The sequence below is a fragment of the Gymnodraco acuticeps genome, unplaced genomic scaffold (assembly GCF_902827175.1).
Source record: "Gymnodraco acuticeps unplaced genomic scaffold, fGymAcu1.1, whole genome shotgun sequence".
Taxonomy (NCBI): Eukaryota; Metazoa; Chordata; class Actinopteri; order Perciformes; family Bathydraconidae; genus Gymnodraco; species Gymnodraco acuticeps.
The window spans coordinates 4,692,494-4,718,449 of record NW_022989768.1 but is presented as its reverse complement, the minus strand read 5'-3'; the positions used below and the strand labels follow the sequence as shown (position 1 = coordinate 4,718,449).

Below are 25,956 nucleotides of genomic sequence, written 5' to 3'. Positions count from 1 at the left end.
TTTGCGCCCAGTTTAAATTACTATATCACATCCCTCAAGACATTGTGATTTGTTTACGTTGCCAAGAATTAGAAAATGAAGGAAAAAAAACAGGCAAGGAATGAGAGAGGACAGTTCCATCTTCAAAAGCTTGCATGCTGCTTCAATTGTGAATTGACACTTACAAAAAAGGATATGATGCTGACCAAAAAACATTTTGTTTACATATTCAGCAGAAAACAATTTTCCTCTCAAGTAATTTATCTGTTTACTGTTCTAAACTTCTCAAGGTAATGTTGGAAATACATACTATGTCAAGGTGCTGTTGTCAAAGCTTTGCTGTTTATTTTTTTATTCCCACCAGAGGAAAGATATATAAAAAAACTATTATATATATATATTTATATATACATATAAATATATATGTATGTATATATATATATAAAATCTATTCATTGACATGTTTCTGGGTTAATATTATTCATTTTGTATGTTGTGAAGTTGTTTGCAATATTAAACTGAAATATTTGAAGAAATAAAAATGACTATAGGCAACTGAAAAACAAAATCAATGTCGATAAAGTTTCAACAGTGCATTTCCAGGCAGGATCAACTTCTCTATGACAGGCAGGCAGGCGGGGAGGAAGGCCGGCACACACATACATGTGCACACACACAAACACCAAATGATTACCATTAATGACCAGGATACTAAATACATATCAGAGGCATGCAAGAAAAAAAGTTGAGGAGTCAATGCATTGGGTAATATGTAGAGTTTTGGGTGGAAACACTGTATATTTTACAGTGGAAAAATCCTCCTGAGCCACTTCCTGCTCCCAAACCTGCACATTACAAACTTACATTGTGTCATTTAATACTTTGGTATTCATACAGAGGGTTTAAGAGATTGACTCATCTCAATATGTAATATTTCACAAGTATAAGAACTTAGCATAACAAGTGTAGACTAGTACAATTAGGCTGAGTTTGACACTGATGCATTAACCCACACGTACATTTGTTTACACTAAAATATACACCCACCCAACATTTTCTCAGCAGAGCATGGTAATCCCATTTTAAATCTTCTACAAAAGAACAATCATCACAGATTGTATGCAGCTGTTCATTGACTGTGAGCAGGAGGAAAATCCTGGTTTCGTATCTGGGTTAAAAGATTATTGAAGCTTCATAACAGCCTTCCCTGCAGCAGATTATAATTCTTCATAGTGAGCATTAAAAAGTGGCAACTCCTTGCTTGTCTCTTAACATAGTTAAGGGTTGCACTCTTGCATCTTAATATCATGAACCAATGCCACAATTGCCCATAACATGACATACTTCCAAAAGAGAAGACACTATAAAAAAGCAGATACAAAGCTTTACCGATTATATTCGTGTCACATTTGATGCTCATTTCATTCCTATGTTGTCAACCTAAAGGTAAGTGTGACCTCGGAAGAGATCCAGATCTGTCATTTTGAGATTTGGAAAACAAATGGCTGAAAAGAGAAAGACTTTTTCTAAACCGAGAAAAAAGATGTGCTACTTCCTTCTGTATATGTCTTGGATCCTCCAGAGGAGGCTGATGAAGATACTGTGAGTAACTTTTCTTATCCTCTTAGAACAAGTAGAGAGTCTCTACACTGAGAAAGATGATAAGTATATACTTGTGTCCATTTTCATGAATCTCCCAATAAAATACATTTAGGTGTGTGTCATGGCCTCACAAACCAAATCAATATAAACTAAGGTATTCTATTTGTCTACAGGAAGACAAGCAGTAGGCAGTTGTTTTTGGAGGTAATACACTTTAGAATAGAATTGCAATAATGTAATACAATTCAAACAACGTGTCTGAGCACAAACACATTCTCAGCATACAGGACAATAAATCAAACCTTTTGTTATGCAGTTTAGATAAGGCATTGTGAACTGCTCTCTATCATGAGTGTTTGCCTCTGGGTTTAGAAAACTGCCATCCAATGATCACACAGTCATTAAAGTAATAAAGTGACTCTGAAATGCCATTTGTCTTTGAGTCAGAATAAAGCCCATATTGTCTTTTGTGATCATAAATCATCCTTGTGAATATATCTTGCATGTAAGATGTATTTTACCCAGAGCTGTGGTGAAAGCTTAGATAAAACAATAATTAGAAGAAAAATAACATAACAATAGGCCTTTTACATTTTTAAGTACAATGCATACTGCTGATCCACTAAATGGGGGTCACTTTCAAGTGTGTTGTTTCTTTGGCCACACCCCGATCAGTGATGTCACATTAGGTGTATTTCATAAACTGCGTGTCATGGTCATCACCAACCGGGGTGTGGTCAGAGGTGAATCATGCTTGCAGTTGTTTTACATGCTTATGTGCTGTAGTCTCAAGATGTGCTCCAGTAAACCAGCAGAGGGCAGCAGAGAGGACATTCCTCCCAAGTGTCAGCAAAAATCCAAAGAATCTTCCGGATGGTCCCTTGTCACCACAACACAGCACATTATGTAACAATCCCTTGAGATGTGAGCGTTCATGTAGAGGTGCAGCACAACTGCTAAATGAATGATAAACTAAAATAAGGATTTTTGCTTATTGTATTTTTGTTAAATAAGGATAGGCTATGCTATGGGATCACAGTAGGCCTACGCATCTTTACTCCCTTTTTTTCTGAATCCTGCAGCGGCCTTATGCAAGACGCCAAAGGACAACAACCATGCATGTCCTGTATCAAGAGTAGGCTACACACAATTACACAAACCAAATAATACTTTTAAGTTAAAACTGTCCCTCTAGAGCAGTGGTTCTCAAACTTTTTCTGTCAGGCCTTTGGAGAAAAAAAAAAGTCGGGCCCCCCCAACACAAATAGTCAGGCTCAGTGGCGGTGCCAAAGATTTATTTGGGGGTACTGTGGGGTAGCTTGACGTTTCATAGAGGGTGCTCAAACATTTAGGGTTTCCCATTAATGTACCGGGCGCTACAGTGGAATGTTCTACTGCAACATTCCCCACGTATATACACAATGTACCCGCGACTGTTACAATGAAGGCTCGATAATCAGCTCACGGCATATAGGTGTAAGCAGGGGTAAAGTGCTATTTTTATAGGTGGTGTCTGGACCTCACATAGGGGGGTCCGGGGGCATGCTCCCCCGGGAAGATTTATTTTTAAATATTGAAGTTAAAAGCATCAATCTGGTGCACTTTGAGAGCAAAATGAAGAGATCTACAGTATGGATACATCTCTCAACACAGAACTGTAAATAGATTTACTATTTCTTTATGGATATTTTACAAATCACTCCCCTTTTAAACTTTATACATTTTTTAATGTCATATAGTATTTCATAATTGTTTTTAATTTATTTATATTAATGGTGACCAAAACGTTTGAGACCCACTGAGATAACACTGAGAGAGTCCTTTAGCTCACTGAGTCTCTCAGTCTGACAGGAAAGGACTCTCCTCCACTTTGTTGTTGAAAAAACTCCTTATATCCGTTAGCGTAGCTCGCTAGCACCAGAAGCAAACATCAACAATCTCCGGTACCGGTGCGCTCTCTCTCTCTCTCTCGCTCGTGCACGCACACAAAATGGCTCGTTCCACACACACACAGAGCCGAGCTTTAATGAAACCCAGACACCCAGACGTAATAGTACTGTACTGTATCATATTATTTTCGAATCAATAATTTTTCAAAATATGATTTTTTAATTTATTTTTTAAAATCTTTTTATTTATTTATTTTAATAACCATTTTTTCTCCTGGTCTCTCGCGCCCCCCCCTGTCATGCCTCTGACAGGGGGCCACTTTGAGAACCACTGCTCTAGAGTCTAGACCTATGGTCTAGACTAGTATCCAGAGTAGGATTTAACTCAAGGCACTAAAGGTGTAAGGATAGAAATAACTCCCATTGTCCATTTCACAAAGCCATGGGTGATATTGTAATATAACAAAAAGTATGACATATTAAACAGTGAAATGCGTACACAGAGTATTACATCAATACTTAATTACGATTGATGAATCGTTTAGTGCCAGCGAGCATCCATTAACTATGGAATACAACCATGGATGTATTAAAGAACACAAAGTAATGATTTCCGTCTGTTTACCAACTTTACGAGCATTACCTGAACGCACCATGACACTAGCAGCTAGCCTAGCCGGCTAACTTTGCTAATCTGATTTAGCGTCTCGGCTAAACGCACGTAACGTTAGCCAGGATTACCATATTTAGTGTTCCTTATCTATCGTTTAACACAATATCTACCTGACATCAAAAAACACTCATCTGAAGATGGCATCGCTTGGGGAGCCCGTGCGGTTGGAAAGAGGTAAAGTAAATTGGCTAGCTAGCGTTAGCTCAGAAATATTTGTTGTGATCTATGGAGGCATTAACCTAGCTTCGCTAGCGTTAGCCGCACTGAGCTGGTGATTGTTATTGACAACATACTCTCGTGTTTAGTTGGCTGACTTTGCGTTAAAAATGTATTGCTGATAGCCAATGCTTGTGAATTTGCCTCATTGTGTACATCCGATGCACTACGCTGAACTAACCATCGTTTTAAGGCTACACTGTTTTACTTAGCGCACATGCTAACTGTTATTAATGGTAACCGTGATAAGTAGCTTGTTTGATAAAAGCGCTCCGTTTTTTAGCATCATTGAGGAATCATAAGCTATTTTGCACCAGTTTAATCATCATAAGCAGGATGAGCAGGAATACATATTTATTTTACATACTTTTTTCAACCATAGTTCTCCTTTTTTCTTTACTATATTAATTGTTTTAGTGATTTCGTTCAGTACATAATCACTACACTCACAAACAGACAGAAATACACACTGTACTTTTTCTGCACACGATGTACGTATAACCTATAATACAATTAGACTACACGCCATACAAAAGGGGAATTGAGATAAAAGGTATTTGGAATGTTTATCCACCCTTACAAAAGGTATACAATGTTTTTAAGAATATTATTTGGTTTAAACCCTTCATCTTTAATAAGTACAATTATAATATGAGTTGTGACATTGTATGACATATACATCCCTCCATAGAAGTTGTGGGGGGTGGGTAGTAAAACAAAGAAAAGGAAGTCTGATGGATGCCTATGATCCTGTTATATCTTCTCTGTGTACTTGATATGTCTATGGGCCCCTTAGTCTTCATTTATCTTATGCTAATACACCGTGGTTTTTATTTCCACAAGCCCTCACACATGTAATGTTGATAAAGGCTGAAGTGTATATGTGATATAATGTGTTGGAGGAAGCTGAATGGAGTCTAAATCAATTGCATTAGCACAGACAACAGTGGCAGGAGAAAAATGACTTTGATTTCATATATTTTGAAATTATTTAGTTTTTCACATTGGAGACTGTATTTTTCTAACTGTTTCAACTTGTTTATACTTCCAAATAAATCACAATGAATAAATAATTGCAAAAACACCCCAAACATTTCTTCATGGTAAATTGCAAATGTAGTACTTTTATTTTTACATTATTAGTTTAAGGGTTTAAAAGGAGAAATAATGTATAACCAACAACCAGCTTAACTGAGGATAATAATAACTCTTCTTTGCATTGGCTATTTAAATAGGACAAGAACAATTATATACAAACATTATAACAGAGTAACAGAGGAAAAACGGCTCACACTTGTTTTTGTTCATGATGATGTCATTTCAACTGGTTGGTCATTTATTTTGAAAGAGCAGCTGATAATGTTTGCCCCCATGTGTGAGGTGGCAGATAATTACTCATTTGTAAAACATGATGTTAAAGATATTCTGGCAGCGTATAATTCGGTCTCATAGTTTCATTGATGGTAAATAAACAGTGGTGTAAGTTATTACAAACTCAATCTCAGACTCATTTAAAACGGGTTAATTGACGGAAATGATTGAAACATTTTAGACATTAATTGATTTGTAAGAGAAAGCCATTTCTAAACTATTCATTGTTTCTTTTCTTCCACGATTCAATTGAACAGATTGAGTTTTGACATTTGCAGAGGAGTTAATCATCGTCTCCATTTGCAGATATTCCTGAAACCTTGATGGATGTGTGTGTGTTCTTGTTGGCAGATATTAACCGTGCTGTTGAACTGCTGGATAAGCTCCAGAGGACCGGGGAGGTGCCGCCCCAGAAGCTGCAGGCGCTGCAGAGGGTCTTACAAAGTGAATTCTGTAACGCTGTCAGAGAAGTGAGATACTTTGTTTTTCTTATTTCTTAAACACTTAACTGTGAGATGGCCTTAGTTTACTTTCAACTTCTGGAGTTAAGCATAAGTGTTTAAAAAAGAGGGTTTGGTTAGATCTGTTTCTCTTCACCTTTTGGAAATGTGGGTAGCTGTTGCTGGGATGTGACGAAATACTGTCCAACAATGTCTTCAGGTTTACGAACATGTGTATGAAACGGTGGACATCAACAGCAGTCCTGAGGTCAGGGCCAACGCCACTGCTAAGGTAGGCCCAAGTCAAATCTAATACACACCTTTTTATGTTTAAGAAAATGTATAAAGAAAGCATATTTAGACCGTATGAAGTTGACTTTTGATTCTATTCTGGTTTTATGTTTCAGTATTTGTAAGCAACTGTGACTGAAAGAATATTGCTTTTATTTGACTTTTTAATGGTTATTTCATTAATTTTTTTGTTGTTATTTTTTTGTAAGATGTTCTTCTCCCTGCTCCTTTCCACCATGCGCTATACAAAAACAAACGGTATAAGTGTACATGTTTTGTAAAGTGTACATGTTGTTTTAAAATAACTGCCATGTGTGGAATAAACAAATAAATAATAAATACATCTTCTGCTTATCTTAAATGAAGACATTTTGCTTCTTAAAGGGTGCTCTAGTTGCTTACTCAAAGGTTAAACAAAACCACTGTTTTTATTTCTAGGCTACTGTGGCAGCCTTCGCAGCAAGTGAGGGGCACTCTCATCCACGTGTTGTGGAACTGCCCAAGACTGAAGAAGGCCTAGGTTTCAATATTATGGGTGGAAAGGAGCAAAACTCACCAATATACATCTCACGGATCATCCCAGGAGGCATCGCTGACCGACACGGAGGCCTGAAGAGAGGCGACCAGCTTCTCTCTGTCAACGGGGTGGTACGTTCAATTCCCTGCATCTACTCTAGGAGGTTACATTTGAAGGTTAAGCCTGACACACTCTTCTGCGGATGTTTTATCAAACTCAGCTTGTTGTAGGCGAGGCATACTCAGTCCTGCCAATTATTTATTTTCTTTTTTGGCTCATCCACTGATCACAGCTGATTGTTCTCAGAATTGTAGCCGTTAAGTGTAACCATGTGTCAACAAAGCTAAAAGAAAAGATTGCTTGCAACCAAATATGGATATAAACAAAATTCTTCAAATTGGCTTTTAAATGTTTTATGTGGAAGGAAAATACATTTAACACAATTATAAGGCTTCAAGAAAACAAGGAAGGTGTTTTGTTGTGAAAAAGTGAATGCATGTAACCTTAACAGCTCTTCCACAATAACCGCAGCATTCAGCAATTTTACTTCATTGAAAATACCAGGATCAGCCAAATATAATCATACAAGTAATTTTGTTTATTGCTCAGTTGGTTCTCTCCATTAACATTTCCAAATTACAGACTTTTACATGGGAGGTGGAACTGTGCTGCAGAAACCTTATGTTGGAATTATATTCCCTCAAATAACTATAAAGTACTGATGTTATTGTTTCTCCCAAAGGTTGACACACCTTGTAAAAAGTGCCCACAGCTTTTAGATTATAACCCCATGAAACTGTAGACTTTACTGCAGTTTGTATGCCTCTCTGTGATAATACTAACAGAGGGTTTCTGTGTTTCTTCCAGAGTGTGGAAGGGGAGCACCATGAGAAAGCTGTGGAGCTCCTCAAAGCTGCTCAGGGCACAGTGAAGCTGGTGGTAAGGTACACCCCCAAAGTCCTCGAAGAAATGGAGTCACGCTTTGAGAAAATGAGGTCGGCGAAGCGCCGGCAACAGAACAACTACCCCCAGTAGAATGTCTCCGTGTTGATGCCCAGCTCCCATGTCTCTCCTCATCGAGCCGTCTGGCCCGATGTTCTGGTCTCTTTATTATCTCCATGCCCCACAAAGCGTAACCATCACATCCCCACTTTGTTTTAGTTCCTACTTACACACACGGTATATTGTGCTTCTACCTTTTTAATATTCTCCATAGTTCCACTTGACACTACGACTCTAGACGAACACTAAAATGATTGTCAGTGTAGGGGGTCACTCACACGTGTGCATTATCTTTGAATGCCACTTTGAGTGCTTATACCAACTACACAAATCCTTTGACTGGAAAGGTAGTGTTTTTAATTATTTTATCAAAGCCACTACCAAGTGCCTCAGGGCAAACACATCTATCTTATGTACTGTGTTCACCGTTATATTCTTCTTCTTCTTAGTGGTTTAAAGTCAAGTACTGCTAATTAAATGCTTGTGGCAGGAATTACTACATGCTTCGCATCTGTTATTATCAAAGCTCATTTCATTTCAGCATATGATAAACATGTTTAAAACCCTTTTAACTTTAAAATAAGGTGCAGTTTTATTTGTGTTGCTGCTTTGCAGGCATGTACTAAACTAAAGAGAGGCTGATAACGGTTTGAATTAGTTAGAAAGTGATAGTTGGATATCAAGGGGATCCACTGAAAGGAGACTTCTGAACAAAAATGATGGATTATCTCTGGGCTTAGCTTTTTTAGTTTTCTAATATCATACCACATTATAAAAAGCTCAGCAGGTACTGTAAGTGATGTAATGGGGTCTCTGCAACTTTTGAACTAAATTCCTGCCGCCACAGAGACTCACACTTTTACTTTTATTAAAGTAATAACCTTCATAAGCAAACATCTTGCCGTCAGCATGATATGAGATGATTCATTTGCCTTGACAGAATTCAGGAATGTACTGTAAGTCATGTTTTCTTATTTGCCGGGTAGTACAGGAAGTCAGTCACTTCACATTGTTCTTTGATCTTTGCCGGGGAAAAAGTGATAATTCTAAATGAAGAAAAATAGGATGTTTTTAATATCAAGCAATCTTTCTGTCATAATAATGCCTAATGTGAGCTTTCATCATTCTGTTGATGAATGAAATGGCAGATGTGGATATTATGTCTGATAAATAGCTACTTCATATTCAGACTTTACACAGTTGTAAAGCTGTAAACCTGCTGCATCGGTATGTTTTTCAGTTATTGTCTTAAACAATCTCTAGCATGTGTGTGTCAAAGGTGTCATTTACTTCAGTTGAACTGTTTTTTTTATCCTGGTAGCCATTGACAACTTTAAAGGCTTTTGTCTTTATAGAGAAATATGACACCAGTGCTGCGATAGGATCTATAGAAACCTGTTAACATTTAAATTACTTTACTTTAATGACCATGCATTCGATTCAAGGACAAGAGTAATCCCAGACATTTAAATACAGTTTTATTTATGAATATTTTCATTATTTTATATGTTATCATAACTAACAATCATGCTCCATTAAAGCCAACTTGTTAGGGGCTCCCATGTACTCTATTTGTTAAATACAAACCAAACAAAATGCTGAATTAAGTTTGATAATGACAACACTTTGTTACTGAATACTGCCACACTGTCGGGTGTGTTCTAATATGTGGTTTTGAGCAGGCTAATGTCATCAAACCAGAATATACTGATGGAGGAATGCTTATGTTTACAACACTTTGTTGTTATAGTTTTAAAGTGTTTTCGCAATGCATGGTTAACTGTACAGATATTCCTTCTCAAGATGTGGAATATGAACCCTTGTCTACATGCAATATGTCAATCAAACAAGTCTTCAGGTCATGCTTGTATTTAAAATATTGTATTATTCAAATAATGATGGGAAAGTAAATATAAATATCTGTTAAATTATCCATAGCATCCAAAATATCCTTTTTATTCACAAAACGTTTTTCCATGGTAGCTGCAGTTACATTTACATCGCATTATGTGAACTAAGCTTTGGCTGAAAAGGCTATGCTTCTGCTGAGTCATCATTGAGCCAGGAAGGTAGTAATAGTGAATAGCAGACATTTTGTATCTAACTGATGTCCAGTTAGGTTGGATGGTGGATAAATCAACAAACACATTTTCCCTTCAGTGCAGCTTTAGGGATTTTGTGAACGGTGTTGTAACTGTTTAACCATTCTTCAGGACTCAATTCCCTTTAAATGCAGTGCAGTGTAAAATGAAGATCTGTTTGCTTCATGATCAACACAACTTATTGCCCCACAGTTGTTAGATGACCGGTTGTCTGTGTAGCTGCTTTTGGTTTAAGGTTGCTTTTTCGTTTAGTGTTTTTGTTCATTTATCCACCATTTTATCCACCATCTCTTAACAAACAAAAATGTAGCAGCTCTGGCATAAATGACTCAATCAAATTATGAACAACTCATCAAGAGTGCTTCAGTCCTGGGTTCTCTTTTATATAGAATAGTCATATTGTTTTGCTTGAAGAATATGGTTTAAGTAAATTTAGATCAAAGTGTTCTTTAGCTTCTCACTTTGTCACAGTTTCTACATAAATCCATTATAACCGTCCATTTCTAATCAAAGTCTGCTGTTCCTATACATGTCAGCTTTACCTGTGGGATCCTCTTCGCTTAATGATATGTTACTTAAATATAAGCAAAAGTGACAATACATGATGAGCTTGGGCCCATCTGTGGCTATGATCCGTGTAATGCATTGCTCCTTATGAAAAACTGAATTTTGGACAAAGTATAAAACAATACAAACACACAGTACTGCAAAAACTGAATGCAAAGTCAATTATCTATGCAAGGTCCTTTAAAAACTTTGTACGGTGCAAAATAATTGTCATTTTACTGCAGAATGTTATTGGAAATTACTGCTTTAAGTCTGTGTGGACAAATGTCTGAGTTTGGACACGCTACACTTTGATACGTTGGTGTTACATAATCTAATGAGACGTCAACAATGTTATTGTAACATGTTGATCACCACCAAGACATTGCAGTGAAGTTGTCCATGCGATATTAGCCTTGCTATCTAAATATTGATTGTCAGGAGGATAAATGTAGAAGGATAGGCTTATGTGAACATTTGGTTAGCAATATACCATTCCATAGGCTACTGGGAGCATATGTTTGTTTTGAGGCAGAACATTTAGCACAAGAGTTGGGGTGTACATAAAAGTTGAGATGTCTTAATATAATGTATAGATTGTTCCTTAATTGTGTTTTATCAAACTCTGCTTGCTAGATTCCCTGCTTGCACACATGAATAGTAAAATCAGGAAAAAATGTAATGAGACTTGGTATTGATATTGCACACGCTCCACTGAATGTCACTGACCATCGGTTGCAACATTTTGTGAGTTACCCTTCAACTTTCTACCTGTTTTCATTGTCTTTATATTGGAATGGTCAATAGAGTATTTTTTATAATAGTTTTCTTTTTGATATTTTTCTCAATTTTATAAGGGATTTTCCTAAAAAACAAATACCGGGAATAATTGGTACTTCCATTTTGACTGTGTACCAGGGCCATATCAGTGAAGCGCCTCTGAGCGGCAGCGCTGATGCAGGTCTGAGATCTGCTCGTACTGTATGAACGTACAGACAGTCCTACATCAGCACGTCTCTCCGGAGATCTCAACTGATTTATATTTTCTTTCTAGTACCAAGACCAAACTTGCAAACACTTGTGAAAACTTTGATAATGTTTTGAAATATTTTAGCCAGTGCTTCTTTAGGATTATTACCTGTAGACTGTGTTGTGTTATTTTGTGTTCTGGTTTATTACATAATTTACTGTTACATTGATGTGGAATGTAAAATGTTGTGATGTAGAACACATAATAGTTGGACTAGAGGCTTAATAAACAGTGCTTACATATATGTCTCTGAAGGTCTTTCTGCATTCATTTTAGTTTTAGGCACAATAAATCACAAACAACCACCAAAAGCAGTGAAAGAGGACATGTGATCCCATCCAGTGTCAGAAAAGGGGGTTGAGGGATGGCAATAATAATAATAATTGTTTTGCTCCCAACATTTTGTTAACACACCATATTCTTTGACAGCAAATAAAGCAATCGCCCCTAAAGTATTCAAAACATGTTCTACAATGATCACATCCCCTCACAATGAAAATAATGAGTTAAGGGCAATACTCTTATCTACTTCAGGTTTTGTTCCAAACATGTTAAACCCTGAATAAAGGCTATACTAGAGTTTTCTTTCTTCATAATGATTGTAATACCTGACTCATATTGCTGTTTGTGGTAGATGCTTTTTTTTAAATTCCGGACCAATACACACAGTACAAGCTCCTTTTGAAGTGGAGGGAAATGTAAATGTTTTGTTGGAGGAATGAACCCAGAGTGACCTTGAAATCTCACAGTTTCGCAGTGATGCTCGCTGATTTGGGTGACTTGTGCGATTCGTGGAGAACCGAAGAGTTTTCGTTTTGGGAGGGGGGGGGGGGGGGGTCGGTCAGTCCGTCGGACAACTTCTCACTTCAAAAAAGAAGAAGAAATCTAGATCGCAAAATAATTAAACAAGCGAATGCCTGTTTTTCCTGGCCAAGGACAGGTTCCTTGAACACAACACGAGCGTTAAGTATGGGCATAGATATGTCTCATAATTATTTGTGTGAACATAAAAATAATTTGTGTGTAAATATGTGATTTGTAAATGTAAAACAACATCCACAAATGCATTTAAAAGATTTGCAAACTCACAAATACATTTGCAAGTGTAAAACGGATCTGCAAATACGCTAAATATTTTCACAAATAAAAAAAGATCTGTGAATATCTCTAACATTTACACCTTTCGATCAGGCATTTGTGAATCCATTTTATATTTGTGGACCAAAAATGCGCTTGCGGATCTCAAATCTCTGTTCACGGATCTCAAATCTCTGTTCGCGGATCGTCTTTTTACACACACGGAATTTTGAGACATATTTTCCGCCGGTCACGGCTAAAATCTACTCGTGTCACTCGGTGTCACATTTTATTAATCGGCCTAATTTTACCTTACCAGTGCAGTAATAAAGTAATCTGTAGAAAAGCACCGTATTTAGGTCAGGGTTATGGTGATGAAGAATACATCTAACGTTCCGCTGTTCATTATAATACAAAAATAGAGCATTAAACAAACCATCATGCTCTTACTTTGAAATCATGCGGAAATGTCGTCATCAGCAGGCCATCACGTGGTTTCCGAAAATAACCGAGTGACACGAGTAGATTTTAGCCGTGACCGGCGGAAAATATGTCTCAAGATTCCGTGTGTGTAAAAAGACGATCCGCGAACAGAGATTTGAGATCCGTGAACAGAGATTTGAGATCCGCAAGCGCATTTTTGGTCCACAAATACAAAATGGATTCACAAATGCCTGATCGAAAGGTGTAAATGTTAAAGAGATATTCACAGATCTTTTTTTTATTTGTGAACATATTTAACGTATTAGCAGATCCGTTTTACACTTGCAAATGTATTTGTGAGTTTGCTAATCTTTTAAATGCATTTGTGGATGTTGTTTTACATTTACAAATCACATATTTACACACAAATTATTTTTATGTTCACACAAATAATTATGAGACATATCTATGCCCATACTAACGTGTCTTCACGTGGTTATGTCTCGTCTGAAAGGAGTGTAGAGTAGACACTAGAGTGCTGACGGAGAGCACCGGAACGCCGCTCCAGCTCTTCAAATATTGCAGTACCCATAAGGAGCCGTACACATGCCAAAGTGTTCGCGTGGCTGTGTCTTTAGTTGTAAGCACAGTGGCGATCTGTTGTTATTAGCATCTGGTTTGCTAGCTATGCTAACGAATTTAAAGAGCTTTTCTATAACCAGGTGGAAGAGAGCTCTCTCCTGAGAGGCTCAAATGAAATAACCTCAGCTCAGTGAGGTTAAGGCACACCTTGTTATGATCATTATAGTTATTAATGAGACATTAGAGACTAAATGAAAAACAGGTATAAAATACTATATGACAGTAACAAAAAAGTTGTTAAAAATAACAAGAATAGGCCTACAGTTTAAAAGGGGAGTGATTTGTAAAATATCCAAAAAGAAAAATCTGCTTACAGTTCTGTTTCAAATGGGTGTTGAGAGATGTATCCATATATCTCCTCATGTTGCTCTCAAAGTGCACCAGATTGATGCTTTTAACTTCAATATTTAAAAAAAAAATCTTCCCGGGGGACCATGCCCCCGACCCCCCTAGAGGAGGTTAGGTCCCCCCCACTTAAATCATGTTCACATGGATACTAAATACATTTGCACACCTCTTGTGTCCATATCTTTCTGTTTTGGTGGTCATGCCACAACCGTGCACATGCATGCATGCATGCGCGAGTCATGGTAAAATATCTGGTTTAAGAGGTTGCTTTTTCTTTGCACAGCATGAAAGAAAGGCCAAATAAATGGGCTGTGATTTTAGTTTTTTTAAGCAGATGTTGAGTTCAATCATTTGTACGGCCCTCGAGGATGTTGTAAAAATTGAAAGGAAAAAGGTTCCCCACCCCTGCTGTAAATAATAATAAAAACCCTTGATTTATAACTTAACATCTCTGTCTCCTATTGATCTGAGTATATTATAAAGAATAGCCAGTTAATTGAAGCATTATAGCACATTCCTTTGTCAGATGGTATATTACGCTGTTTTTTTTCTGCTTCGAATAGTTCTCTCTTTTTTCACCATACCTGTGTTTGCATCTCTGGTTTCTGTTGAACCATTGCGTTATTGCGTTACACATCTGACACACTCTTGTTGATGTGCTCTGCAGCAGACTCACAAATGTTTCCTTCTTTAATGCTCGTCTTTCAGGAGTCTTGAAAGGCAGAAGGAAAGAGAAACTTGGTGAGTGAATCATGGCAGCTCCAACATAATGGATTTGAGCCAGGGGCGTCGCCTGGGGTAGGCATCCGGGGCTTTAGCCCCGGATGTTTTTTCTTTAGCCCCGGACTAATTCTCCCTCAATAATATAATACATTAACCTACTTTACCTATAGGACGGACGGTAGAATTGTAATTTCCCATGTTCAGTGAATGCAACACAGAGGCAAAACGACGCCACCAGACCAATCAGGGAGTTATATGGAAATAAACGTGTTTTATTGGCTAACACCTCTCCTCTGTGACAATGTTTAAACTTTAAACTGTCAGCCCCGGACGCGGAGATTCTGAAGATGGACATTAGACATTTCTTTAATAAAAAAGACGGCAATTCTCAAGTGGTGGCTCACACAACAACCCCAGAGCCACCACCTGAGCCAGGTGAACAAGGTATGTACCTGTCAGTAAACTTACAAGTTATGCGAACATGTAAGCAAAGCATAAATTATAGCTACGTTGACGTTACTTTGAATCGCGCGGGGTAAGCTAAACCGTTAGCAAGTAGCTATAGCTAGCCAGATATATTAAATAAACACTTTGTCATACAATCTAAATGTTGTGTTTTTTTAGCGTTACTTGGTGATTTCAAAGAAAGCTCTCTGGGAAATGTTGACTTACTGTCTGTGTTCGACATGAAGCTAGAAGCTACCTTACAGTAGTACACAGTTGATCCTGATTCCTGAGTCCTGTCAGTTAAAGTGTTTCATAGTTAGCTTAGCTAAGCATCAACCTAGCACTGAAATATATATGGATGTTATGTGACAGTATTTCTGAGAAAAAGTCAGCTGAAATGGTGGCATAGTTGCCACTGCTTTGCGTGTCGACAGCATGTTTGAACGTATTTGCAGCAGTAAATGTGGCTGTCTGGCCACTGACGTTGCCATAACAACACCTGCATTTAAATGTGCAACCTCTTTTTGTGACAGATTTTGCATGAAAATATAATTCTTCTGATTGATATTTCCTATTGACAGCTAGTTTCTATGTGAACATTATGAGATGGACAGCCAGCTAACAAGCTTTTTATACAAATATTTCAGATCAAAGCCAATCCAGTGGGGCTCCTGAAAGGGAGCAAGGGACACTATGCTCCCAAATATTAAGCCTTGACCCGCATCTTAAAATTGATATGATCAAAAAATGATCTGCATTGTCGGAGGCCTTTTTTCCTCATTATCATGTCAAATTGTACAGCTTTCCTTAGTGTTGAATGCAGAAAGATGACTATATTAGAGTATTAAGTGAAAATGACTATATTAAAGTTTTAAGTAAATATATTAAGTGAATTACTCAAACTGCATTTGTATAGGAATGATTATGTCCTATTGGCAGACACCTACTCTTAACAGTGATATCTACAAGAGGTTTCCAATGTAAATTTAACTATTTTCAATTGGTTAGTATTACATTTTGTGACAGTGTGGTGACACTCATTTTAATGAAGACAAATGTGTGTATCTTGAAATTCATTTATTTGACAGAGCTGGAAACTGATTGACTTACATACTTGTTTATGTTTACCTACACAGTCATCACACATGAGCCAAACAGAGTAGAGGATGAAGAAAAGGGAACAGGAGAAAGGGACACACAAGAAGGAGATACAACAGACAAGAACGACAATGGAGACAACAATGAACAGGAACACCAGAACAGACGAGTCAATGGGTAACATGACTGATTTAGGGACTGCAGATACAGGGCCAAGGCAAGTGAGACATCACTGCTTTCCATTTGGCCAGCAAAAGAGATAATCTCAACCGCAAACAGCAAGAGATGAGGGATTATTATTTCCTCCTTCCATCCCTTTTTTCTGTTTAATCTGATTACTAACAACTTCTAATAATTTGACATAGTTTATGATTTAATTGGAAAATGAAGTGTTTTTAAATAATAAACCCGTTTCTGATTCTTTGATTTATTTTTGACATATGGGTGTTGAGAGATGTATCCATATCTCTTAATGTTGCTCTCAAAGTGCACAAGATTGATGCTTTTAACTTCAATATTTTTTTTAAATCTTCCTGGGGGACCCCAGAGGAGGTGAGTTCCCCCCAAAATAGCACTTTATCTCTGCTTATGTAACTCCGGTGTAGTGTCCCCTCGGCAACAGATCACTCAGAGCTGGTGATTACTTTCCTGCATTTCAATGGACAGCATATAAAAAGGACACGTAAGCTGCATTGCTTAAGAGATCCTCTCATGCTATCTCTTTTACAAAATAAGTGTCCAGTCAACAACAAAACATCAGTGATCGTATAGTGGTAGTATATTTTTCACAAGCAATGTGAAACATTAAACTTATACAAACTGGTGTACAAAACTCACATACCTGCGTTGATCTCCTGGAGTGTCTCTACTCTTTCTTCTCCACATCTCTTGTCCACCATCAGAGATTGCAAACATTTCAGAAACGGCTAGAGGTAGGGGACAAACAACTTGTTCGCTGGGCATGTCAAAAACCTCCCTACTTTGATCAAGACTTTAGGGAGCCTTTCAGCCCCTCTAGTAAAGGGACTGGAAAGCAAGCTTTGAAAATGCAGTACCATCTACATGCTGTCATGTTCCAGACACTGCTCTCAACCACTCAGGGCCTGCACACATACCTGCAGAAAGAAACAATTGACTTGGTGCAGGCAGTAGATTACAAAACAGCAGTTGAGAACACACTGAAAAGTTACCGAAGTGACGAGAAAGCACATGAGGTCTATGACAAGACCAAGGCCCTGTGCAATGATCTTGATATTCCCGAAACTGTGACACAGAGGAAGAAGCGTAGAAACATGGAAGACTTTGTAGTCGAGGCATCATGTGGAGCAATGTGAAACATTAAACATAAATACACTGGTGTACAAAACTCACATACCTGCATTTCAATGGACAGCATAAAAGGACACGTGAGCTGGGTTCTGGTGCTCAGATTAGCTATTGATGATCACGTTGATAAATCATATAAAACAAATAGCCAATCACACAAAAAATATGTTGCTGTGACTGTGAGCATTAAACAATTAACATTAAACTAAACAAACACAACAGTACGTTATTGTCCTTATAAAATAAAAACATACATTTTGTCCACCGAGATAATACAGGCACCTTACCCTCAAGAGATCCTCACGTGCTATGAGAATCTCCCACAATGCATTGCCGTAACAAAGCTAATGCAGGCACACGTTTGTGACACCAGATGGTGCAATTGTGTATGTGCGTGTGGGGAGTCTTGCAGTAGAACATTTGACTGTAGCGCTGCCACTGTGGGCTAAGCCCCGAATGTTTCCAGGTCCAGGCGACGCCCCTGGATGTGACAGCTGGGCTTCAAATGGAGATTTTCCCATACACAGGGATGGACTGAGCGCTTACTTGTTCTGTTCTGCCCTACTGCATGTTTCACATTAGTTGAAAATAAAAGAGGATTCATTTACCCGAAGTCCCAGAGATTTTACAATCAAAAGAATAAATGTTTTCTATTTGACCATTAACCTGAGAGCACGATACTGTTGTACTCAATATATGTTTCTTATTCATAATAAATCCTGCTGACCTGAATTTAGCCTTTCCAGCATCAAAGTAGTCTGATTAGTTTATTGCGGTGGCATTTTTTCCTAAAACTTTTGACCGCAATTATTGTAATGAACAGCCAATTAATGTAATGTTGAAAGTTGAGTTTCACTCCACATTTTCATTATTTGCTTCACAAAAAGCAATACAGCCCTGTAATAAATGCTAGTTTTGTGAATTTTCCAATCTTTTTTTAATGGATTATTTGAACGGTGACGGGGAGGGGCCCTGACCAACCGTCAACATGTGACGGGTTGGGAGTGAGAACGTGTTGCCTGGCAATGTCTCCTTGGTTTTACCCAAATGCAGACATATATACACTGAAGATTTCTGAGAGGAGTTCATGGGTAGATAATTGGCTGTTTGCCTGCAACCAAACTGCGCACGTGACACAGCAATTTATTAGAGCTGGTTGTTTACACTACAGCTTGAGACCAGAGCACAGCTGCTGGTTTCACATGGCATGGACCCAAACCTCTGCAGAGTCACGTGAGGACAGTTCACTTTGTCTTTCCTGTCCATCACGTCCAAGAGTGAGCCCAGCAGCAGCAGGGGCGGAGGACGAGGCAGTGGGCCAAACTGGACCACGAGCCAACTCATCAGTAGGAGCAGACAAGGAAGAAGAAATTGATGGTGGCATACTGTAAACTTTAAGTAAAGCACACATACACCTACACACGTTTTGAGAAAAAGCTAGCAGTGCTAAAAGGTGAATGAAAACAAATCTGCCTTTCACCATCACAAAAGTACAGAAGTGGATTAGGGCCACATTAGAATATCTTTTGGGATGTGACCAAAAGTAAATTAAAGAAGTCAGCATTCTGAGATTAAAGTCAGAACTCACATTTTCACATCTAACTTTTGGTCACATCCCAAACATTTGTTCTCATGTGGCCCTAATCCTCTTCCATACACATGCCCCATTAATACCATAGGGACAAAATATGTTTTGAATAGACATATAAGTTATAATATATTATCTGAAATAAAATAATGTAACATTCTGCTGAACTTTCTGTTTCTGTCTGTTTTCATTGTGAGATATAAAGCCTAATCCATGGCCCCCAGACTGAGTGGAGGATTGTCAAAACACACAGTGTCAAAAAGGCCTCACTTTCTGATGCATTCATAAAATCAATGTTTTTTGTTTCTACTTCATTTTACAAAACCACTAATGTTGATACAAAAGTGTTGGCAGGATAATTATACACTATATAGTACAGCATTTCTTCCCATTTGTTGGAAAGCTGATTCGACTCCCCGGAACAACAGGTGGCGACAAACCTGTTCTGTCTTTTATTAAACGTGAAGAAGAAGCGAGGTTACTTCCGTCTTCATCAAGTGACGTAACTTCCTTTCTGCCCGTGCTAACCTCGAAGTGAACACGCGTTCGCCGTCTAGCTCAAGTGAGTGTCTTTTTTATACTTTAAAAAAGTATTTTTCACCGTAAAAAACACGCATGATATCTCTATAAATGTATAAACGTACAATCCTGGTTGTTCAAAAACCTAAACGAGCTATATTTTAGCAATAATACAACATTTTCATCAACGCATCGTCCGTGGCGGCTAAATTAGCTTTTGACAACGGGTCTGAAGAACTCGCCACCACATGAGTGTTAAAACACGTTTTCTCACATTTTAAATGCTAATCCTACTAAATTAAGCTCATTTCCACTACAAAGATATCCAAAATGCATTGTTAAACGGATTTGTTTCCGTTAACTCAAAGACCTAGATGTGTTTCAGATGCGGTGTCCGGTCTTCTGCTTATATCGCCAGATAATCAGCAATATATATATATATATATATATAATTGACATACAAATGTAAACTCTAATCTTAAAAACGTTAAACTATTATCTTGTGAACTTAATGAGCAATAGCTTTTCCATATACATATGAATGGTAACCCAGGCATGCTGTTTGACAGTATTGCCTTCTGTTAAAATTGCAATTAAGTTTCACAAATATGCAAATTACAACTCCCTGTATGCTTCTATATTTTAGACAGAAAAATATTAAATATCACATTTTAGTTATTAAGAAATAAAGTATAGTCTCGGCTTATTTGCCAGAATTAAATATTTACATAAGTCGTTTAAGATGTGAAACATGGGATGGCTGCAAGACATTGTGACATGATTTCGTTAGTGTAATTGATCTCTAAGTAAACGATGAAAAATCGACAGAAACGTCTGCAGCTGATGACAATCAAGGCTGAATCAATCTAATCTACCTAAAAATGATGTGTATTGTACAGACCATTGCTATGTGTCTTGCTTTTCCAAGTATCTATTCATTTAGGTACAGTAAATATACAGTACAACTTGCATTATGTTTCATGTTTTTAATTATTTAGAAAATATGTGTATAATTTTAATGTAGGACAGTGGCCATATTCTTACACATCTTTTTGAATGAAGTCTGAAAATATCTTTGTTTTTTGCAGAATGCGTTACGTAGCTGCATACCTGCTCTCCTCCCTCGGTGGCAATGCCAACCCCGGTGCTGCTGACCTCAAGAAGATCCTTGAGAGTGTTGGCATTGAGGCCGACGACACACGCCTGGACAAGGTAAAACTAATGCTCTGAATGATGTGTCTGATGGTATGGCAGCAGGTATACCTGTGGCAAGAAATAACCCTGGTGATATTCACACATGTGTTTTCCAACAGGTTGTGTCTGAGCTCACAGGCAAGAATGTGGAGGAGGTGATCGCCACAGGTCAGTGTTTGTCTTTGTTTGTGCCCTGTATTAAATAATTGTGATAAACTAATCAGAAAGCGTAATGAGCTTACTATACATTTGGTAGGGTGTGATGATGATACTCTGTAGCTTAAACTATATCACAGATTCATAATGTTCCAATTTTGTAGTGGGGCAAGACTATTAATGCTGTCAGTATAACGAATAATACATTTGCCAGATTATTTCTAATGACAACATGCTATGTCTCACTATCTTGTTTCTTGCTGCTGGGTGTCAATGTTATCTCGTGCTTCATGTCTGCCAACTCGTGTCTCCTCAGGTTACGGTAAACTGGCCAGCGTGCCATCAGGCGGTGCTGTAGCCGTTGCCAGCTCTGCTGTGGCTACTAGCTCAGCTGGAGCTGCTGCCCCTGCAGGTGAGTGTTGCAGTTTAGCACCTTGTTTGTCAACAGCAGTGACACTCACCTTGTGTGTTAATCTGATAACATGCTGCCGAAGGAGTCAGTAAACATGATTTTCCCAGAATTCGATTTCACATATCTTGATATATATTTGTTATAGATATTCTTAGTTTGTAACAAATTATGGGGTTTTTAGCAGTAATGTGACTTTACATCAATTCAACAATGTCTAGTAAACCCGGTATTTGACATAAAGGTCTGATTGCAATAACTAACATGGCGATCTAATGAGCTTAGCTGTGTGTTAAATATGCATGGGTGATTTAAATAGGAAATAATACGTTTTGTGTTTTGCAGCTGAGGAGAAGGAAGAGAAGAAAGACGAGTCTGAGGCGTCCGATGACGACATGGGATTCGGCCTGTTCGACTAAACCTTTTGCAAATATGAATAAACATTTGTAAAAAACACCCAAAACTATTTCAATGTCTTTCCATTGCATCATGTCTTTATTAATTGTTTCTGATGCAATGGAGCCTAGTAAGCAGCAGGTGGCATTGTTGTATGTTGAACCATCCACAGGAGTAAGTGATATCTGTGTTAAAAACATTTTCAATTATACATGGTCAAAGACATTAATCCCTAATGCAGGCTGGCACTGCAAATGCCTGCATTATTTACTGCTGTGGTTGAAGGCACAGGTGACCTGAACCAAGTCATTCCTACTTTGCGTTGAGTTCATCAAGTGGCAAGTCATGACAAGTGTCATACTGATATAAACTCTACAAATGGATTTATTACACTCTGCAACATGTATAGATATGAATAGGTGCAAATATGAAGACTCAATACAAAATGGCATCAAATCAATAAACCACTCACTGAAATGAAAGGTTAATTTTTTAGCAATTTATGAAAAGCAAGGATAAACCTCCCCTATTTACTCGCCTAGTGCGCCAGATCTGGGGAGGCGCTGCGCTGGTAGAAAAACATTTTTGATCGTTAGTGCTCATCCTAATTTTCGGCCTTGATGTAACGCTATTCATAATTAAGTAAATGTAACACCCTTTTCATCCCGGTTACACTTTTCATTTGCCCAGTACGATGGGCGCTGTAAGTGATGAAAATGGGGGATGTTGGCTTATCTGGCGCCTGCAGCTCACAGCCAAAGTGCGAGGGAGATAGAGAGAAGGGCGTACCGGCGCTGTTATTAGAATCTGGTGCTAGATGCTCTAACGGATATTAGAAGATGTTTCTACAACAATGTGGAGGGAGAGTCCTCTCCAGTCAGACTGAGAGGCTCAGTGAGGTAAAGGACTGAGTGTTTAGATAGTTCACTTTAGTCTAAGTTATCTCAAACGGTTTGATCACAATTTATGTAAACACATATTTCCAAGGCACTCCTTTATAATTATTGGGATAAACCGGTTAGAAATCATTCCATACACTATAGGACAGTAACCCAAAAATATCGTTTTAAACTGGAGAGATTAAAAAATATGCACAAATAAATAAATGTCAATAGGTCAAATAAGATATGAAAGAACAACTAAAATAAGTTACATTTATTTGTATTGGCTATGATCGGTTATGTTCACTATGGATCGACCGATATGGCTTTTTCAAGGCCGATACCGATTATTAGTAATCAAGGAGACTGATAGGCCTAACCGATATTTGGAACCAATATATATTTGTAGTAAAATCAGAAAATCAAGTCAACATGTAGAATAACACAAACTCCAACACAACTTCTTTGAAATGCATTTAAGCATATATTATGTTTAATGAACTTTTAAACATCTTTCAACTGGTTTCCTCTCTGTGCCCTTTTCTTTAGTGCAGCCATCTGCAATGAGTTAGAGAGAGAGACAAGAAGTGGGGCTGCAGGCTCACATGCTTAACTAACAATGCTTAATTTATTATATCAAAACAATGCCTGTCTATCTCATAAAATCCCAATAAACTGCTAGCAACTGCAAAACACTAGTGCTAGCTAATGTTTTCCAAACTATTAAAAGTGAGGCTATTACAGTAGACCTAACGTTAGTCTAGTAGCCTCACTTCTAATATTTTGCTAAAGATTTGCTAGATACATGTTGGCTAGCTAATGAGCTTCACATATCAACCTGAAAAACTGCGAGGCTCCACTCGCAGCCCCTGTCTGTGTCTGCGTTCTTTCGCACCTGCCTGTAATCTGAGAAGGTCCCGCCTCTGGCTGGCTTCCGCCCGGAAAATCTTCATTATTGATTGACACTTCAGTAATAGCCTATCAGATAGCGCTGTGGGCAGGACATTGCTTGTGTACACAGAGTGGTGACTGCAGCCAGAGAAACGGCCGCATCATAGCCAAAGTTTTATCGGCAATTTGATTAAAAAAAAGGCCGATACCGATAATCGGTCAAATGCGGAATATTGGCCCCGATAATCGGTCGACCCCTAATGTTCACATACTTATTTGATTAATACAATGTAAACCGATCTTTTTCATATGGGTGTTTAGAGTTGTATCCCTAGATCTAGTAGTAATTCTGCTCAAAGTGCACCAGATTGAAGCATTTCACTTTAAAATGTTCAAACATTTCTTCCCGGGGGGGCATACCCCCGAACCCCCCTAGAGGATGTGACGTCCACCCCGCATTCTATTATGTATTCCTTGGATACTCTATTGATCTTTATCTTTTCTATTGTACGATTCTCTGGCTAGGGCGCCAGCTAAAATCTCGCCTAGGGCAGCAAATTGTCTAGAGCCGGCCCTGGCAGCATAGACAGGTATTTTCTGTGTTAGAGTTTTACTCGCTACAGGGTGTACTTTGAGGGTTTTTGACTCAGACTGCAGACCATTTACAGGCATAAAAACCTTCATAACACACAAGGGGACGGGTAATAACCAGAAAAGCATGACATGGGACCTTTTCATACTTAAAGGTCACCTATTATGCAAAATCTACTGTTTGATGTATTTTATACATACATGTGTCCCCTCTGTGTAAAGAGATTCTGAAAGTTTCAGGAAAAAATATTTGCTCACTTTTTGTCCTGATCCATTTATATAAAAACCTGTCTGAAAATTAGCTGATCAGATTTGGCCGGTTGTAACTTTAAGGCTATATAAAAATATATATAAAATAATGTATTATATTACATTATTGCCTCTGCATTGGATTATTATCAGATAGGGTAATAACTTCATAATTAAACGCAGAAGTCTGGGGCAAATAAGTCTCTTCAGTGAGAATGTCACAAAATGATTTAAAAAGAAAAGCCAAATTCTGGAAAAAAGGTCCAAATAAAAAAAGAAGAAGTGACATTTAAAAAGAAAGTAACATTTTGAAAACAAAATCAAATTCTGAGAAAAGGGCACATTCTAAGAAATGCATATTTAGTCTAATTTGAGATGCATTGTGAGATAGTTTATGGGCAACGTGCTTCTGTAAATCATCATGTAACTGTATAATAAACATAATATTCTTTGCAAGCTCTTGTGGGGCCACAGAAAAGAGTTTGACACCCCTGTCCTAGAGCAACATTGTGTTATTTTTAACCAAATATCTCGAAAAGGGCGTCCGGAGTGGCTCCTTATTTTCATCTAAAGTAACAGACAGAGAATCAGCACTTTTGAAACAGGGCTGAAACAGAGGGGATTATGGGATGCTACAATGCATGATCTGTTTGGTATTTTGAGCCAAACACTTCAGAGACACGTTTGTATATATCTGAGACCTATAATATATTGATGAAAAACAGTATAATAGGGAACCTTTAAATATTTTTGCTCCAGTTTACTATATATTTTATTTATTTATTATTATGTAGCTCGCCACTTTGTCTGCGCATCACTGAAACCAAATGTTTTAGTTTATAGGTGTTTTCCAAAGATAGTAACAATTCATCAGCTCACACAACTGCCACAGAAGACCTGTGAACCGGGAAGACGTACATTTATTCAGGTTTATAATCTTCAACTGTTGAACATGTTTCACCATGAACTTTGTCAACTGACACTGTGTGGCCCAATAAGACAATTAGTCATATCCTGGTATGTGACTAAATGTCTGTTACTTAATCACATACTTTTTAAGGTTTCAAAAGTCCTGAGTCATGTCATGTGTTCAAAGCTGAGTCAGGTGGCTCTATGTCATGTTCATTTAAAGTATGATGATAGAGGGTCTTTGTTAGTCCTCTGCTTTGATATAAACTATATTTGGATTTTTTTAAGTGATCTTTTATCTATTCTCAATCATAAGCTATAAGAATTCAAAGCTTTACTGTGTTGCTTTATTATTTGAAACAACAGCTTTTTAAGTAATTAATTAATTCAAGTACAGCAACAGACAATGCAGCAATACAGCTTCAACAATT

At 37.8% G+C, this 25,956-nt stretch overlaps 2 protein-coding genes across 2 annotated transcripts; both read left to right on the top strand.

Moving 5' to 3' along the window:
- Positions 1-4,077: 4,077 nt before the first annotated feature.
- On the top strand, positions 4,078-11,906 carry lin7c (lin-7 homolog C (C. elegans)). The gene is made up of 5 exons (XM_034217098.1): positions 4,078-4,317; positions 6,082-6,200; positions 6,391-6,462; positions 6,900-7,109; positions 7,846-11,906. Exons 1-5 carry the CDS (start codon positions 4,281-4,283, stop codon positions 8,011-8,013), a joined length of 606 nt encoding a protein of 201 aa, XP_034072989.1. The 5' UTR covers positions 4,078-4,280; the 3' UTR covers positions 8,014-11,906.
- Positions 11,907-19,783: 7,877 nt separating this feature from the next.
- Positions 19,784-22,071, top strand: rplp2l (ribosomal protein, large P2, like). The gene is made up of 5 exons (XM_034218192.1): positions 19,784-19,892; positions 20,938-21,061; positions 21,163-21,211; positions 21,516-21,611; positions 21,954-22,071. Exons 2-5 carry the CDS (start codon positions 20,939-20,941, stop codon positions 22,025-22,027), a joined length of 342 nt encoding a protein of 113 aa, XP_034074083.1. The 5' UTR covers positions 19,784-19,892; position 20,938; the 3' UTR covers positions 22,028-22,071.
- The last annotated feature ends 3,885 nt before the right edge of the window (positions 22,072-25,956 follow it).